The sequence below is a fragment of the Perca fluviatilis genome, chromosome 4 (assembly GCF_010015445.1).
Source record: "Perca fluviatilis chromosome 4, GENO_Pfluv_1.0, whole genome shotgun sequence".
In the NCBI taxonomy this organism is placed as follows: domain Eukaryota; kingdom Metazoa; phylum Chordata; class Actinopteri; order Perciformes; family Percidae; genus Perca; species Perca fluviatilis.
Window position 1 is genome coordinate 35,724,547 of NC_053115.1, and position 18,821 is coordinate 35,743,367.

Genomic DNA, 18,821 nt, shown 5'->3' on the forward strand with positions numbered 1-18,821 from the left:
TCAAGTAAACCATACACTAAGACTGTACAGGTCAGGACTAGTGACAGCATAGAGTCCCTTATATGTTGCTTTCTCTCCACAGAATGGAGTATCTTTCATAAACTGGACGTAGATAAAGTGGCAGAGACTGTTAAGGATTATATAAAATTCTGTGTGGACAATGTTATACCTCAGAAGGTAATAACTGTATATTGTATATCCCAACAACAAACCATAAATAACTAAGGAGGTTAAACACTGTATCAACCGCAAGAAATTGGCATTTAAGAACCAGGACAGAGCACAACCGAAAATTGTGAAAACGGAACATAATCACCTGCTCAGGGAAGCCAGAGGGAAACAAAGAATTAATTGAACAGAGTTTTACAGAAATGAACTCAAAAAATCTGTAATTACTCCTGTACCTAAGAAACCTTGCCCTAAGGTGAATAATGATTTCAGGCCTGTGGCACTGACATCCATTGTTATGAAATGTCTTGAGAGGATAATGGTGTCATTTCCTAAAGTGATGGTTCGGAGTAATTTCACCCTAGGGTCCTTTGCACCATGACCTCCAGTCAAACACCCCCCCAGAAGCTTTTTACACCTCGGTCAAACATTGGGAGAGTTAGCGTAGAGTAGCGTTATCAGCTGAATAGCTTAGCACAGGGGCTAATGGACCCATGTTTGTATCTCGCAAGTTACCCCACTAATAATTGGATTGGAAAGTTTGTAAGTACACCAGAAGTTTATGAACACTTGCCTGCTCTCTTCTGCTAGCTGCTGCTGCTGCTGCTACCTGCAGTTAGACGAGTGCTTAGGGCCGTCTACAAATTACAACACCGAAAAGAGATTTTTTTTTAAGTAAGTGCTGTAGTATAACTAGCAGGAGACAAGTAATAATTGAGGTAAGTTTGGAGACATTACCTTATTTAATCATTAAATTAATAAATATTTTTTTGTATCTCTTATCGGTGTTGTAATTTGTAGACGGCCCTAAGCACTCTTACTACCGGTAACAGTAGCAGCAGCAGCAACAGCAGAGAGCAGAAGTCAACAGGCAAGTGTTATTTACATAAACTTCTGGTGTACTTACAAACTTTCCACTCCATCGTTTTATGAGTGCATAACCTATTTGTACTAGTGTAGAAGTTCGGTATCATTTCGGGCATTATTAGTGGGGTAACTTACAAGATACAAACGTGGGTCCATTAGCACCTGTGCTAAGCTATTCAGCTGATAACGCTACTCTACGCTAACTCTCCCAGTGTTCGACCCAGGTGAAAAAAGCTTCTGGGGGGGGTGTTTGGCTTGAGGTCATGGTGCAAAGGACCCTAGGGTGAAATTACTCCGAACCATCACTTTAAGCAACATGTAGGTGTGTTTCTAGATCCTTTTCAGTTTGCGTAAAAGCAGGGGCGCAGCACAGATGATGCCATTAACAGCACCTCACATCTGGTCAGTACACACATTGAGTACCCCAAGGCCTACGCACACATTTTGTTTGTTGATTTTAGTTCAGCTTTTAACCCTCTGCAGCCTCACATGCTCATCCACAAACTGAAAGACATGAATGTTAACTCTTTTATTCTCAACTGGTATTTTACTTTTTTAACAAACCGTACCCAACAGATCAGAGTGAATAATGCTCTCACGGAGCCCAGGCCAATCAGCACTGGCGCCCCTCGGGGCTGTGTCAGCTCTCCAGTCCTCTTTACACTGTATACTAACAACTGCACTAGACTCCACAATGAAAATTATATCATTAAATTCTCAGATGATACAGCAATCCTTGGCCTTATGCATAAAGATAGATGCCCAGCAGTGTATCATATGGAAATTGAGGAATTTGTCCAGTGGTGCGACGACAACTATCTTGTGCTAAATGTGACCAAGACTGAGGAGATGGTGTTTGACCCAAAGGCCATAGGCGACACCAGGCCTGTAGTGATCAACAACTTACCCATTACTCAGGTAAGCTCTTATAAGTACCTTGGTGTACATATCGATAATGCACTCAGCTGGAAGGACCACGTGAATACTCTCTGTTCCAGACTTCAACAGAGGATGGATTTTCTGCGAAGAGAGTGTATGGAGTCGAACAAAAATGTATGTTGTTCTATCATGCAATAATAGAGAGTTTTCTAAAATACAGTATCACAGCCTGGTATGGTAACCTGACAGTACAGTCCAAATCACAGATCGCCCGTCAGGTACAGACAGCTATGAATATTATGAGGATCAAAAACCATCTGTCCCCCCAAATAATTTATGAGCAGTCGGTCATCAGACAGACACAAAAAATAGTTTCCGATCCGACCCACATACTTCACCCAGAATTTGAGCTTCTACCCTCTGTTAGAAGATTTAGGGTTCCTAAATGTAGGCTTAACCGATATAAACACTCATTTGTGCCTATTGCCATTAAGTTCATCAACACCAACATGTAGGCTGGCTATGTTGTGCACTGTGGGGGCGAGCGTTGTCATCTTGGAGGATAGAGATCGGTCCCAGTCTGTGGAGATATGGGATTGCAACTGGTTGCAGAATCTCATCTCTATATCTCTCTGTATTGAGATTGCCTCCAATGATGACAAGCCTCGTTTTTCCAGTGAGGGAGATGCCGCCCCACACCATCACACTGCCTCCACCAAAAGGTGTTACTCTATCGGTGCAGCAATCAGCATAGCTTTCTCCGCGTCTTCTCCACACTTTGACCATACAATCCAACTGCCATAGGAAGAATCTGAACTCATCACTGAACTCCACATGTTAAGGTTCCAGTACACATGTTGCTGACACCAGTGCAAACGGGCCTGACGGTGAAGCCTGGTATGGCAAATCTTTCATGGGCGCAAGCCACATACTCAGCGCTGCTGCTCATCCCACAAATTGATGTTCCTTATGGGGCACCATTTGAAAGGGAACTAAACAGGCTTTCCAACGGTATAAGATTTATTGCCAAACAGATTTATTGCCAAACAGAGTCCAAAACAAATTTCCCTTCGGGGACAATAAAGTATATCTTATCTTAGTTCCGTACAGTAACTACGTTCTACAGTCATTGTCGTAAACCCGCCCCATGTGAGATAAACAGTTGTGATTGGCCCATCCAGGTTCTGGACGTCTGGAGATCTGTATGAACGGGAGGGGCCCAGATGTATCTGCCAGAGCAAGTTAGCTTCATTTTTGGTCGTAATTCGAGTATATTTACAGTTTGAATTTCATCACGCCACTTATACAACATCTAACTAAATGTTTTATTAAGCTAACAACGGTGTCCGATTTCAAGTTAATTAATATTTGTGAGCTGTAAGGGTTTCGTTAGCTGCGACTGTCCCTTCAATCCTATGTGTACAGATTGCGGCTAGTTAGCTTCATTTTTGGTCATAATTCGAGTATATTTACAGTTTGAATTTCGTCACGCCACTTATACAACATCTAACTAAATGTTTTATAAAGCTAACAATCGTGTCCGATTTCAAGTTATTGAATTTTTGTGAATTCCAGAGGAATTCTAAGAGGAGGCTAGCTAGCTCTCATTGATAGAGCTCCATCCAGCTGCAGGCTCTATCAATGAGACTCACGGATAAGCGGCGTTTATTTCCCCAATCTCTTGTTTAAATAACTCAACACATTATAATTACACACATTAAAAGAGTAACTGGAACCTGTGGTAAGAGAATGCTGGCGTAACAAGCTCGCTGACCGCGCTTTCACTCACATACACCGGGCATTTAGCTAGCAGGAAGAGGGGAGTTGCAGGCCCTGGAGCTCTGTCAGAGCAGCGGCATTTCGTAGTTCATTAGCCCAAAACGGTGACTTTGCGCGGGTATGAAGTGCCGTGGGCTGCCAGCCGTAACGGAGCTCAATCGAGCTCACAGCAGGCCGGGGTCTGTGAAGGAAGGCAGGCCGGGTGGCGAGGCAGCAACACAGGCAGCAACACAGGCAGCACCGGCTTCTGAAGTCCGACACACAGTCGGACAAAATTTGCAATTAGACATCAATTTTCGTAAAACAGCCCATATTTGACCTCTACATAGTTGATTTCTGGCATAAAAAAGTCTCAGAAGTGAATTTAATGGTAAAATATCATATGAACAATGTATACAATTTCTGAGATCTGCACGACCTAGATTTTGAGATGCTTACGCAAGCAACTAGCTTTGTTGAGATTCGCCCGTTTTCAGTGGCAGTTTCAAAATATGAGATTTTCATAGTAAAGGGGTGTCAATGGGATTTTGAGCTTCTATGTATGTCCTATTTACCCACCGAACTGTCGTTATTCAACTATGACAGGGTAAAATCGGTTTTGCATTCTATCACCCCTTTAAAACATTTCCACGATGGTGGATGTTAGTGATATGAGGACGGATAAGGTATCTACATATCTGATGGACTGTGAAAAAATGTGGAAATGAAAATGCATTTAGTCATCTCCCAACATAAACTCTCTGGTGAAGTAATACAGCTTTTTCATCAACGGGATCGTTGACAAAAGGACATGACGTTTGAGAAAAAAAGTTTTATAATCTGCCTAACAATATGTTTTTTATTCATGCAGATAACAAACTGCATTAAAATGCGCCTGATACAGACTGAATGAATGAGGAAATGAGAGAGAAGAAACCTCAAATTTCTCTCAGTCTCCTCCCTCTGAAAACCTGCTCCCGACCAGGTTGAGATTTTCATAGTAAAGGGGTGTCAATGGGATTTTGAGCTTCTATGTATGTCCTATTTACCCACCGAACTGTCGTTATTCAACTATGACAGGGTAAAATCGGTTTTGCATTCTATCACCCCTTTAAAACATTTCCACGATGGTGGATGTTAGTGATATGAGGACGGATAAGGTATCTACATATCTGATGGACTGTGAAAAAATGTGGAAATGAAAATGCATTTAGTCATCTCCCAACATAAACTCTCTGTGAAGTAATACAGCTTTTTCATCAACGGGATCGTCGACAAAAGGACATGACGTTTGAGAAAAAAAGTTTTATAATCTGCCTAACAATATGTTTTTTTATTCATGCAGATAACAAACTGCATTAAAATGCGCCTGATACAGACTGAATGAATGAGGAAATGAGAGAGAAGAAACCTCAAGTTTCTCTCAGTCTCCTCCCTCTGAAAACCTGCTCCCGACCAGGTTAGGTTCACAGGCTCAGTTACCATAGTAACTGACTCTGAGGTTAAGTTACCTCTCTTTGTGATAGCGGAAAACCCAGAGTTTCCCTCAAACTCAGAGTTTTCACTAAACCTGCTTTCTGGAACGGACCCCTGAACCCCTAGCCTCGTGAGACCGTCCTGATCTCGCAAGCTCCAGTTTTCCACTCGCAGATCAGTCTCGCATCTTGAGATAGAGAAAATTTGGAGCCGTTCTCCAAACGACCGGGCCAATCAGCGTTGGTTTTGAGGCAGTGATAGACAGATGGTTTATCCAATCAGCTAACCAGTATTTTCAGCCAGCGGTAGCCCTAATTCTGTTAGCCGCTCACTAATACTTTTTTCTCTTGAAACCTTCTTTTGGAATATGGACCGGGAACGTGAAAGGGTGCCTTTTATTCGTAAATTCTCGTTACACAAACGGCAAATATCCTTTACCGACATGTTGCTTGCTTGCTGAGCTAACGAGCTATGCTTTGCCTGCAGCAGCAGGGGCTTGTGGTTGTATTTTCATACGCTTCGTTGATCTGATTTCTGATTTGGCCCGTCTATCACCAACATAGATGATAGACAGATGGTTTATCCAATCAGCTAACCAGTATTTTCGCCCCTTCCCAAAAGTTCTCTAACGGAAAGTTCCCAGATGGATATGCCGAGCAAATGCGAAGCAATCCATCTGGGTCAGGTTACTGAACCCCAGTCTCTTGGGTGAATGTCCTGTTTGTTTTCTCTTATACTTCCTGTCTAGCTCCTGTCATAATTACTACAGCCACTAGAGGGCGGAGCTGCCTAACAATAAAATGCAAATATAGGTTGTAATGGCTGATTGTACAAAAGTAATTTTTGGGAGAGGACAGTCTGACCAAATAGGAGTAACTAAAACTTTAAACTACCGGCTAGCCTTTGCTAATATTAAGGGGTAGAGTATGACCTATAACAACAGTCTGGAGTTTTGGAAGTTTCAACGTAACTATTGGGAACCTATTCTGATATTAAGTAACCATCTGTGAGAGCCAAACACAGGTCATAAACAAGTGTCCACCATCAACGTTTGCTGGAGACTGGAGCTGTTGTTGACAGACGCTATAGAGATGTGTTGTGTAGCATTTGCCTTTGGTTTTGGCATATGGTCTGCTGTACGTTGATATTATTTGAATAAAAGGATACATGCTGAGTTTGGAAATTATGACATGACCTATAGCTGTATAATATTTTAATTACAATATTTTGGAATGATCAGTAAAGTTTTTGAATGACAGTAGTGTGTGTTCTTCACTGTTCATGACAGTAACACTGTGACAGGGGATCAAATTCATCATCTTCTACACCTGCCTCGTCTGTGAGATGGACACTTTTCAGTTCAGTTGCATTTACTGTATAAACCGCATCGTAAAAATAAGGTTTACTGGACTTTATAACAACATCAGTCTGTGTAACAACAGCATCAATCCACATAAACATATCCTTACTCAGTCATCTCAAATCCCAAATCTCAAAGTATGGTCCAATGGCGTATATAGTCCATTACCCCATCTTACCCCAAACCTGCAGTTTGTTGCTCAGTAATGGTCATACTAGGCCTGTAACAATTATTACATAATTGTCTTCTTCTTTTTTTTACATGGTCGCAGTTTTTTTGTTTAAGGGCAATTAATTGCTAACTTTAGGTAAAATCTTATGGCTTGTGACTGGTAATTGCTGATTTTGTTTAGATATGCCAAATTGTAATTATATAAGTGAGTATTGGTTGGACTATATGTTTTTTTAATTACTATTGAATTGTTAGTTGTTGGCACTTGACCCTATACACATTCATAGCAAACAGAAAAAATGTTTTATGATAATATTGAGGCGTTGTTTACTTCATAGGCCGTGTATTTGCGTTATTACAATATCTGGGTCACATGACAGTGATCGATGACCAAAAGATGTATCCTTTTAATTTTTCACCCATGAACCTGTCCTCTCGCTATACGTGTTGTCTGCTGTGTTACATTTTGAATTGTATTTTATGTCATTTTAAACTTTATGTATGTCTAAAGTATTATATTTCTATAGCCCTCCTTCCCTTATCCTAAGTTGCTGTGTCACTTGTCAGGCCGCCATTGTAAATAAGAATCTGTTCTTAATGACTTGCCAGAAAAAAAAGGTGAAATAAAAAAAAAAGGGTTTTCATCCCAGCACACTCACTTTATTCATAGCTGACCCATTGTTAGAAAGTCTATGGAGAGACAAATAGAAGAATATAATACAGTTGAGTATGTAATTTTGGAGTGGACACAGATAATGGATTTGTAACCTTCACTTGAAACTGGAGTAATTGAATTAAAAATTAATGTTGGGAAGCAGAGTATAACATTCATTTAATCATGCAATTACAATGTCAAAATATTTATGAAATAAAGACAAAATGTTGACTGTTCTTATAAAACACAAGAAAGATAGTTCTAATGTAAATCAGGCAAATCATTCATCAGATCATGTAATAAAGGTCTTTCTTTATTTTGTTGAAGAAAGCAGTAAGCTTTAAATTTTCTCATTGGTTTACATTTGGTTCCTGTTGTAAGCCAGCACACAGTCCAGTATGTGGCTCAGGGCCAGTTGCAGCACTTGCAGGAGTCCCAGTAGATGAGGCCGGGCTGGCAGCGGTGCAGATATGTGTTTCCCTGGAAGCACTGGAAGTAGGTGGTCGCATCGGCTACGTTCTCATACAGGCCATTAGGGCGGCCACGGCAGAAATCTGCAATGGGGTCCCTGGTGGTGGTGGGTCTCGGGGTGGTGGTGGGCTTTGGGGGGAAGCCTGCACAATCAGACATGGAGAAGTAAAGGTTATAAATGGAATATAAACAGCAACAAAACTGAAACACAAACCTATTTTTTTATGTAATTTTCCAAATACAGGACATCAATTTTAATTGTTTTCAGCTTTCTGGGATCGCTACTTCTTTTTTCTAAATAAAAAAGTAAAAGCCATCACAGTGAGCGGAGATGGCTTTGTGAAATAGCTGAGCTACAGTATTTACCCATTGACATCCTGAGGTGGTTGACGAGAGGATAAGCTCCAGATGAGCAGAAGGATCCACCAAAGTCATCCATGTCCAGAGTCCACACATGAGCCCCTCCCAGGTTGTTGGCAGTCATCCACTGGACCTACAGGACGACCATCAGTAACAGAGATGATTAAACAGCAGCAGCTACAAGCCTATCATTGGAAAAATACTGAGGCCTTGTTATTAATTCTCCACAAACACTTGAGATCATAATGTAAGGAACTTTACAAGAACATTTGATCAAAGAGCGCATGAGTGGGAATTTACCTAATGCCTTTATTATAACTGCAGGTAATAATGGAACTCCTTTTTACCTTGGAAGAATAGCTGCGCATGTCATCATAGCCCACCCAGGCACTTCCATAGGTGGCATATGGAACCTGCTGTTCAGGGATCCATTCAGCAGTTGCACTGGAGGCAAAGTCACAGATCTAGCAGACATACACAGAGTTAGATCAGACACAAACAAGGCCTGGGATGGAGATACTCTAGAGTTAGGTTTACAATTTGACTAATTAATATACATAAAGGAAAAGTCCACCCTTATTTTTACTTTTAGCATTTTGGAGCTGTTTAGTTGTCCAGAGGTGTATTTTCTTCTTGACCAAATGTAAAAGACCATATGTCGTTTTAATGTTGGGTCACGTTATTTCAGTGGAGTTAAACTTTAGATATGTTTAAATGTAAAAAACAGGTGTGGTATCAGTTCCTAGTCATGTTAGGGTTTTTCTTTGATTACAGATATGTGGAAATAAGGCTTAGGTGGACCAGTAATAGGTGAGATTTTACATTTGAATATCAGTGTACACTTATGCAGTGCATTATTGGGGGAAATACTGACTTTCAGCATGAAGTAAATTAAACATTAAATTAATTTTTAAAGTAAGTACCTCATAGTAGGCCCAGAAGCCAGCAGTGCGAGTGTAGGGTCCGGCATCTGCGGGGCCGTTAGACGGTGCTCCCAGGCCGGTCGCAGCGCTGCTAAGGCGGTAGGTTCGTCCGTAGGTGGGGAAACCCAGTAGCAGCTTCTCAGCTGGGGCTTCCAGAGCCAGCCAGTAGGACACAGTAGAGTTCTTAGAAAAAGGACAAAGGAGATAAATACTAGAGCATAAAATCAGCTAAATATTTGTTATACTGTCCAGAATAAGAACCAATGATACTTTTTTTTATTGCTGGGGGGAAATCAGGATTTGTTCTCCCATTATAGAAATATACAGAGGAATGATAGGAACAAAGAAATGTGTAAACATATGTACAATCTACTACAATGTATATCAACTCGAAAAATGGAAAAAATAGACAGAAGAAATAAGTAAAAGTATGCATACTACAATATATAACAGTGTAAGTAATAATATTATATATATATATATATATATATAGTATATAATATAGTATTACCCAGGTGAATTATTAGTGCAGTATTAGCACAGAGTAATTAGTCAGCTAAAAGTTAAAAGATATGTATTATAAATAAATAAATATGGGTTTATAGCTGCTGACAGGTGTCAAATGAGTCCCAGTCTATGATGTTTGATGGCCACAAGCAGGAATGACTTGCTAACATTGGATCAGATGTCTCCCAGTAATGTAAAAGGTTTGCCAGTATTTCCAACTCTGCAGCTGTCAGCTCATTGTTTAGGTTTATAGGTCAAGCAGCTAAAAAGGCCCTAAATGTTCTCAAAAGTGAGATATAGCTTCTAAACTGCATTTTGTACACTTTAACAATAAATATACAGTCAAACTAACACACAGAAGAATGTCAAAGAGCATGCATAGTTTACAGTTGTCCGTCTTACGATATTGTGATGAACGTGTGATCCGGAGTCCACAGGGCTGGGGTACAGAGGGCTGTTGTGTCCAGTGGCGTCCTCCCAGTGTCCATGATAGTCATAGGTCATTACATTGATGAAGTCCAGGTGACTGTTAATATTAAAAGGGTTTCTTTTTAGACTGGCAAACAAGTTTCACCATATACAGAAAGTGTTTCACTACTGATATTGAAAAAACATCCACTGAGTCCATTGAAATGAAACTTACGATGCAATCTTTTTGACCTCGTATGCTCTGTCGATGTTGGGACGGAAAGCAGCAACGTTGGCTGACAGCAGCAGCTGAGTCTTCCTGTTGTCCTTGGCATCGTCCTCAAAGGCCTTGGATAGCTCCTGTAGGCAGAGCCAACAAAAACAACTCAGATTCTCCGCTTCGGATTGTTTCTGTCTAGCTCCTACTACAGCAACACAGGATGTGAAGAAGACGTGATGCATTTGCAGTTGGTCGGTTGGTCAGGCTTCTGTGTCCGCACTAAAATGTCATAAAAACGGACAAGAAATTTTGTACAGAAGCAACCCGTTGTCACTCCCAACTTGTCAAATACTGACACTCGGATTTTTCAACCGGGCATAATGGCGGCTTGTTCAGAATACGATCTCATATTTTACCAAGAAAGTTCTGATAGTCTTTCTGAAATTTTTTTAAGCGAGAAATATGCCATGCAGTTGCTGAATCTGTCTTCATTTCAGATCGACAAAGGTCAGTTTAAAAGATTTTCGTCAGATTTTGAGAGGCTTAGTTACGTTCATCCCGCTCATCATTTCTGGGTTAGCACTCCACCAATCAGATTGGTCATGGAGTCCGACTTCCCCCCCTCTGACGCAACAAGTCAGGTCGGCCAAAATGAGGGCCAACAGCTCCTCGGACAGACGACGGCACGGAACACACCGAACAGACTCGAGTCACTGACCTCGCCAGACTGTCTGACGGCAGATTATCGGGTTGGTGTGTCACTGCCTTTAAACGTACGTCCCGACTCAAAAGGATACGCCAAGAGTCTAAACCAAGCACGTCTAGATATGACGAAAAAAGACAAACTGAGTAGATTTTTTTAATTAAAATGAATGCTGTAGACTCAGTGAGCTGGAGGTTTTGAGATGTGGTGTCAGTCTTTAAAGCTATTGTGTGGCATACAGCAATGCATGCTCCCATGAATCCGGCACTAACACACTGAGGTGAATAGTTTGAAAGCTGCATGGAATGCACAATTTCTCAACAGGATTGCCTTATTTGCCATCAAAACAATTGTATAAATACTATAATCACATAAAGTTCCAACACTAATGCACCACACCTATTGAAACACTGGGAATCACTAATTTAAAGTCCATGCTAACCGTGACCAGCAGAGTGAACCTCTCCTTGTCCTGCGCTGGGCTGCCGTTGTGTCCAGGATATTCCCAGGCCAAGTTCAGCCCGTCAAAGTTATGGGTGCGCAGGTAGCTGATGGCCGACCTGATGAAGGCAGCACGACCCTCAGGCCTGGCTACCATGGAGATGAATCTGGTGGGATGTATAAAAGAAAAATCCTGCAACCTCGATTCTGGTGATACAGTAGCAAAGAAAGTGTTTGAGGAAATGTGTGTAATATTTAAACTTACGGGCTTATTCCATTAACTGTGCCTCCGACAGACAGCAGAGTCTTCAGTGCAGGATTACTAATAGCAGAGAGAGAGACAAACACAATGTTAAATGTAACCATCACATCATTAAACACGTTTCTGGTCAAAGTTATATTGATGACATAACTCACCACTTCATTACTTAACTCGCTAAAATGGTTATTGTCAGATTTTTTACAGTTAATAGTTATAGGATTTAGTTCAGATTCTTCTCTGTTGCAAACGTGATTCTGACAAACCTTACCTCCACATGGTATTTTACTCTGATCGTGATTTATTTTCTTTGGAAATCAATGCTATTGGTTACCCCTTTACATCTGCCTGTGAGTTTTACAAATAGTTAAGCAGGGACCAGGCAATTTTGTATGAGTTTATCTGAGGTAAATAGCTCAATAGAAAATTAATTAATTAATTAATTTCCTAAAAGAACAATGGTTTTGGACATACAAGGGTTTCACCTGACAGCCACGATATATTACATACCTGCTTGTTTATTCTGTACATAACATATGTTCATTCATTTGCCTAACTATTTATCGGTTCTGCTCTATTGTTCACATCATAATTACAACAACTGTAAAACCTAGAGCTGAATTTTCTAGTACTGTACATTTCCCCGGGCGCTGTGATTGGCTGCCCACTGCTCCCTAGAGGGATGGGTTAAATGCAGAGAATGAATTTCGCTACATGTATGTGTATGTGACAATAAAGTAACTTTATTTTGGGTATTGGTTCACAGTTGATTTTGTACATGTCACAGTTACATCCCTTCTTACCATACTACCTATTGGTTTACTGTTTATTCAGTTCATCCATCATTATACAGTATACATCTACAAGTATTTACCTTTGTTATAACTGATCTGATCAAGAATGCTGCAGTCTGTGTTAAAACTCACACTTAAAGATCTAACTGTATTTTGCAGTTGGAAAGTGTCTCTGCTGGCTGCCTGTCACACTATACAAGGTTAAAAATGACCCTGCTGCAGGTTTAAATCTGATATACTTGTTAGCCTGTTAGAGCACTCAGGGCTAGATTTATCAAGCCGTTTGCGCCTGTTTCCAGGCGCTAATTGGTCGCAAAGACGGACGTAACCGATGCGGGCTATTTACAAACAGGGCGCACTTGGGTAAAATCGCAGATTGTCTGCCACATGAGCGAGAAGAGACAAGTTGCGCTTTCAATATGCGTTCGTGGGAGGGTCGTGGGGAAAGTGGGAGTTCCACCCAAAAAGGTGGGAGGATAAGCGCAAAGTGCACCTAATTATATATTCCGTGGTATTTACAAAGACTGTCAGTAAGAGCGCGCCTCTATTCTGCGGGGGAAATTCTCCGCCTCTTAAAAGCAGGTCTAAACCAGCCGCAGTCGAGTTTCCTCGTAGACCTTTATGCCGCTGGTGAAATGGCAACAGTAATTTGAGCAAGACGAAGACATAGGCGAGGCTGAAAATATTTTTAACACAAGAATCACAGTGAACACAACATCATTTAGCGTTACAGATCAAGCAGCCATGCAATATTAGAGTTACTGGAAGAAATCAAAGATGAAATTGAATCTCCCACTCAGCGTTCACATCCCATTCCAGCAGTTGTTAAACTCCTCGCTACATTACAAATATTGGCATCAGGATCATTTCAAACAGTCATAGCATCAGCAGTGGGAATATCGCAGTCTGCACTCAGCCATATCATAGCACAAGTACCGCTTTGCTACAGCGCAATTTACGGTCTAGTGGGCGGAGAAAGACGCTGATTGCCTGATGGGTGTCAGGGTTGATAAATACTACGCAAAATGTGGAAGCATAGCGTGCGCTATTACCGAACTCGCAAAAACAGACGCAGCGCAAACTGTGCTAGTGTTAGTCCTGAGGGCCCATTTTAACGATCTGAAACACAAGTGTGAAACGCAAAACGCAAGTAGCTTTGTGGGCGGATCTCGGGCGCTGTTGCTATTATACCGGCGGGATAAATGACTCTTGCGCCCGAAGCAAATCTTAAATGGGTTGGTCTGAAGTAGCTAGGTGTGGTTTGGGCGTGAAAATAACCAATCAGAGCGTCATCTCACATTCCCTTTAAGAGCAGGCGTATTGTTCTGTGGCGGATTGCTATTATGATGGCGGATTTGCCTGGCGCACGCCGGAGCTGTCCGGGATGCGGCAAAGTAATAAATGCCCGTCTTGTCCGGGTGGCGATGTTGCTGCGGCCTCTCGGGCGCGTCTCCTCAAGTCTGGAGAGGATTGCTGCAGCCATGCAGCGTGGGCCTCCAAACGCACCACCTGCCCCTTCTCCTCCCCCCACTCCATCTCCGTCCACCCGCTCCATCAGGAGCGCATCGCGCATTGCCACTCCCGGACCAGATCCCGCCGGAGTGTCCAATCCCACCGTAGTTCAACATCACGTCTCCTTAAGTCCTCTAATATTTCCTCATTTATGTCATCAACACATCCATGATTCATGGAAATGTGTAAAACACAACAAGCCACAAAGAATGCTGCGACTTTTTGAGGATTGTACTGTAAAATGCCTCCTGATCTATCCAAACACATGAAGCGCATTTTCAGTAATATTTTTCTTTGTAATTATGTATGGTTTTCAAAAATGTGAACTGATGTAGATGAGAGAAGTGTATGCGCGTAATTTACCGACGTGCGTCTGTGGAGGGAAAAGTCCGCTGTGCGTGGGGTGCAAAATAGGAATGATACATGCGTCGGTGTACAAAGGCAATTGCGCTGAGTGCAAGATAGGGCCGTGAAGGTTCCAAAGTCAAATACATTTTATGTTGTGCCAAGTTTCATGCACTTCAGCTTATAAAGTAATTAAAAAAAGTATTTACTGAGGTGTGTCATGATCAATATATTGACTTTTACTGTGTTTTATTGGCCCTTTATTCATTATAAGACATAACTGATATGGTCATGGTTGGTCCATACAATCCTAGATGCAGATCTTTTGCAAATGTCTGTCAACTGCATAGATAAAATTTACTCTACTTTACAGAAAATGTACAACCAAAATAATGTAATGTTAATGTTAGGCTTGGTCTCATGATGGTCTAAATGACAGGACTTTGGGCTCCCAGTTCTGAAGAAGAGGAAACGATTAAGCAAAAGGGTCACATTAAGTTTTTCTTTGATATACTTTTGTTATGTAAATGCTTATATATCCTTATTTATATATAATCAAATGGAAAATCCTTTCATGCTTTTAAAAATAGAAGATAAAGGTATGCCAAATTGTACTTGACAACTCAACACCTTTCTATATAGAGTGCACATTAAAATGTCTTATACTCCATTTCACCCAAAAAAAGAGTACCCCTTTGAGGAGACATTGAATGTTGGTCTTGTTTTAACTTGAAAATGGATATTTAAGACATATTAACTCACACATTCTTGAGGTTGCTGAGCTTGCTGAATTGCTCCTCATCGTTCCACTCGATGGGGCTGATCTGGTTGAAGCTGTTGATGGTGGCCAGAGCGTAGATGACGTGTGTGCACAGGAAGGGGTCGATGTTGTCTGCGGTGAATTTGGCACTGCTGGACCTGTACTGGGCCCAGTTGGTCATGTGGCACACCAGTTTATTGGATGAGGCTGAGGGACGACAGTAGGACAGCAGCAATGAGCCTTTAAATGTGTTTGTTCTGAAAATGTTATCTTAGTGTGAAAAACAGTCAATGCCTGAACTAATGCTTAATGCTTTATTGTAAAAAAACTAATGCTTACCGATGTGCAAAACGAAGAGAACGCCCAGAGCTAAAAGAAAACAGAGAAAACAGGAACAGAGAAAATTTGAGGCTTTGGCATTGTAGACATGTGATGTGTACAGTAAATCTAAATGTCCAAGAAAGAAAAAAAGTCTTAAATTAAGAGTTTATGGTAGGATTTTTCCAATTTGGTATTGTGGTATGTTACCCTAAAGTCGGATTTGCTACTCAAAAAGTCGGAAGAACCTTACCAACCCTGACGCGATATTTCTTTTCCTAGGATGGCCTATATGACCTGCCCTACTCTGCCTCTGATTGGTTATCCTGGTATTCTTACCATAACCAATCTCACTCCTCATGCTTATACCTAACTAATCCAAGCAACAGAGGCAACGAGTACTAGTCATAGACAGAGCACATTAAAGTCCCACCCCCACCGGAGGGAAAACTCTCCCCTCTCCATTCACTTTGTATTGAGTAAAGGGTCCTCCTCATCAATTCTGTCTGCTAGCAAACAACAGAAAAATGCCTAAAAGCTGCTGTGTGGTGGATGCACTAACAACATGGTAAAGAACCCAAAACTAAGTTTTCATAAGCTGCCAAACCGAAAAACTGAGCTTTTATGAAGAAAAAAGTGGGAGACGTGAGCAATCAGCAGGGAAAATGGGAAGACACAGCTAACATAATGCCCAACGTTACATGTGCAGCAAGCCTTAGTCAATAGTCAAATATCCAAATGTCAATTTTAGGCTACCTACAGGATATATCTGTAAGTTAAGCTAAAGCATTTTGACAGTATGCAACTTGTTTATAGTGGTATGTGGATACATCAGAAATCTAAGCATGTTTGCAAGTGCCATAGCTTGCTAATACTTGGCTAACAGCTAACTTGTCCTCTGGCAGACAAAGGCTGCTAAAATAATCCTTTGACATGCCTAAATCTAATGTTTTAGCTAGCTACAAGCACTTTGTTAACATTTTAGCCCTAAATTGCATATTGTGGCACAGATTGTTTTTTCTTCCGGTGGGTGTGTTTTTTAGAGTACACCGTATGCCTTCGCCATCGTCATCCTACGACGATGCAAACGCAAGTTTGCAACCCTGGACCTCACAATCCAGCTTGGCTGCTTTATCAAAAGTAATGAAAGCTGTATGAATATTCTGTTTTAGCACTTCTGTATTATTTGTGTCTTACAATTAAATTAGTCGTACACACAGTACGCACAAAATACCACATGATTCGTTGTTATCAACTGATATTGCTAACAATGGCTAGCTTGGCTAGAGTCCCCCCACGCCGTGAAATATACTCATCTTGCAAGGCAAAACACCTTGTTTGTTGCAAGATTTTCATGCAGGATATTAGATACTAGAGTTATGTCATATTATTGCATTTTATAACACAGTGGCACGGACACATTTGAAGTTTGTGAAATGAGATAACTAATATTCATAATGGTTCAAAAATAAAATACTACTACGACTTTTCAGGCGATGCACTGTCGCAGACAAATTTCCAATCTGGGAATTAAATCATGACAGTCTTGCTAGAATTTGGTTTACGGTGGTCATAAAACTCAGCTCCAGCTGTTTTAAGTCTTTTTCCCATCTTGATGTTCAGACAAAATCAAACGTGTTTGATATTATTGTAAGTTTGAAGTCGTGGTTGTAAAATCTTCTAGTCTGAGACTAAAAACTCAGTGACATTATGACAGATTGTCTTTAGATGTGAGATGGTGTCAACCTTTGGTCTTCTCAAAACCTTCTAGTGTATGGTAGGCATAAGTTCATATATTTTCTTCAGAAATGAGTACAATTGTGCTAAATGTTCAAAATTGTTAAAATAGTGATTTCATGCTTAATTTTAACTGCTCAATTCACTTATGCCTCGGGTCAGCTAGTCAATGTCTGAGTGAATGATTGACTAATGATATAAGACGTTATTGGCATCCTGTCTTTGTGTGTACTGTATATAACTGGTATATTGAATTTAAAAAAAATTTGAATTTGAATGGAATTTACCTGTGAGGAGTCTCGCCATTGTGATCCAAACAATGATCTGCTGCAGTAGTGAACCTGATGATCATAAAACATTCACAACATAATAATAAAACACATGAAAAACCAAAGCAGATATCATGCTGCTGAAACAATTAGTACGTTAACTCGTAGCAAATTTGCCTGTTTTTTTCCCCTACATTTCATATGAGTATGAATTACATGGTTTCAGGGGTTTTTCTCAGACAGAATAAGAAAATACATCAATTTAGTCAAATGTATTTTGATGGAAATTTGGCACTATTCTTTATATGCTAAACAATTTATTGAATATTCAAAAATAATTCTTAAAGGTATTTAATAATGCAAAATATTTTAACTATTCTTCCCCTCTTTAAAATAGAAAATTTTATGTTTGCACATGAAGCACCTTGCAGCTAAATGATAGCTGTATACAACACAAATCCAAACATGTTGATGATCTCATTACCTTTCTTCAAGAGCAACAGAAGCAGAGTCCAGAGCTCGGTGGAGTTGGGTCAGATTTATATTTTTCTCATTAATGACTAATAGCTGGAAGCAAAGTGCAGCTGATAAGGGCTCAGGGTGGTGGTAGTCTGCCTGACGTGCATAATGACCCCACTTCCAGGTGATAGGCAAAGCAATGTAAGAATTACACTTGCTGGGAAATGTACTATCAGTTCACTTTTTACATCACAGCTACTGTAGTGATAAGTATCATCAGTTTGCATCTGTAAAACTTAGTAATAGGAAATAATGATTAGTAATAATGAAATAGAAGAAACTGAAAACGACCCCCAGGGGCCCATTGTCTTATAATTCATCAATGTATCTAGTACAAAAACAGATGTATTCAGCCTAGTTTAGTACACAAACTGGAAGCAGGGGGAAACTGCTAGCCCTGCCAAAACAATTTGGGAGGGACTAAAGTTAACATAGGAATCCTCTGTTATATTAAGGCATGGCATTGAATTAAATGCTGTTGGAATTACTTCCATAAATTTAGCTTTAACACTATCAGATAGACATCTAGTGTAGAAACACAGTAAAGCACTGACTGACCACTACAAACCAAAGCCAATGGTGATCGTGAGCAATTCCCGATTTCAACGGAGACACCAGCAAGACAGAGAAACTGTGGCTGAATACATCGTTGCACTTAAACAACTTTCTACGTACTGTGAGTTTTCTGAATATTTGGATGAAGCTCTTAGGGACATATTTGTCTGTGGGCTGAGAACCAAAGCCATTCAGAGAAGGCTTTTGACGTCTGATTTATTTTTTAACACAAGCATTCAGACAGACAAAAATACAAAATAATCATCTTTAGGCAAATTATAGTTCATCCAATCAATAAAATAAATTAAAATAATTAATTAACAAAATAGCTTAAATTAAAATAATCCGGGTAAATTCAAGTATTTATAATAAATTTTTATTAAATT

General features: G+C 40.4%; 1 protein-coding gene across 1 annotated transcript; it reads right to left on the reverse strand.

Moving 5' to 3' along the window:
* Nucleotides 1-7,626: 7,626 nt before the first annotated feature.
* Nucleotides 7,627-17,909, reverse strand: chia.1 (chitinase, acidic.1). The gene is made up of 12 exons (XM_039796618.1): nt 17,846-17,909; nt 17,380-17,433; nt 15,377-15,406; nt 15,040-15,244; nt 11,633-11,689; nt 11,369-11,534; nt 10,239-10,363; nt 9,998-10,121; nt 9,089-9,271; nt 8,513-8,629; nt 8,172-8,298; nt 7,627-7,948 (listed from the first exon to the last, which is right to left on the reverse strand). Exons 2-12 carry the CDS (start codon nt 17,396-17,398, stop codon nt 7,740-7,742), a joined length of 1,362 nt encoding a protein of 453 aa, XP_039652552.1. The 5' UTR covers nt 17,399-17,433; nt 17,846-17,909; the 3' UTR covers nt 7,627-7,739.
* Nucleotides 17,910-18,821: the final 912 nt, after the last annotated feature.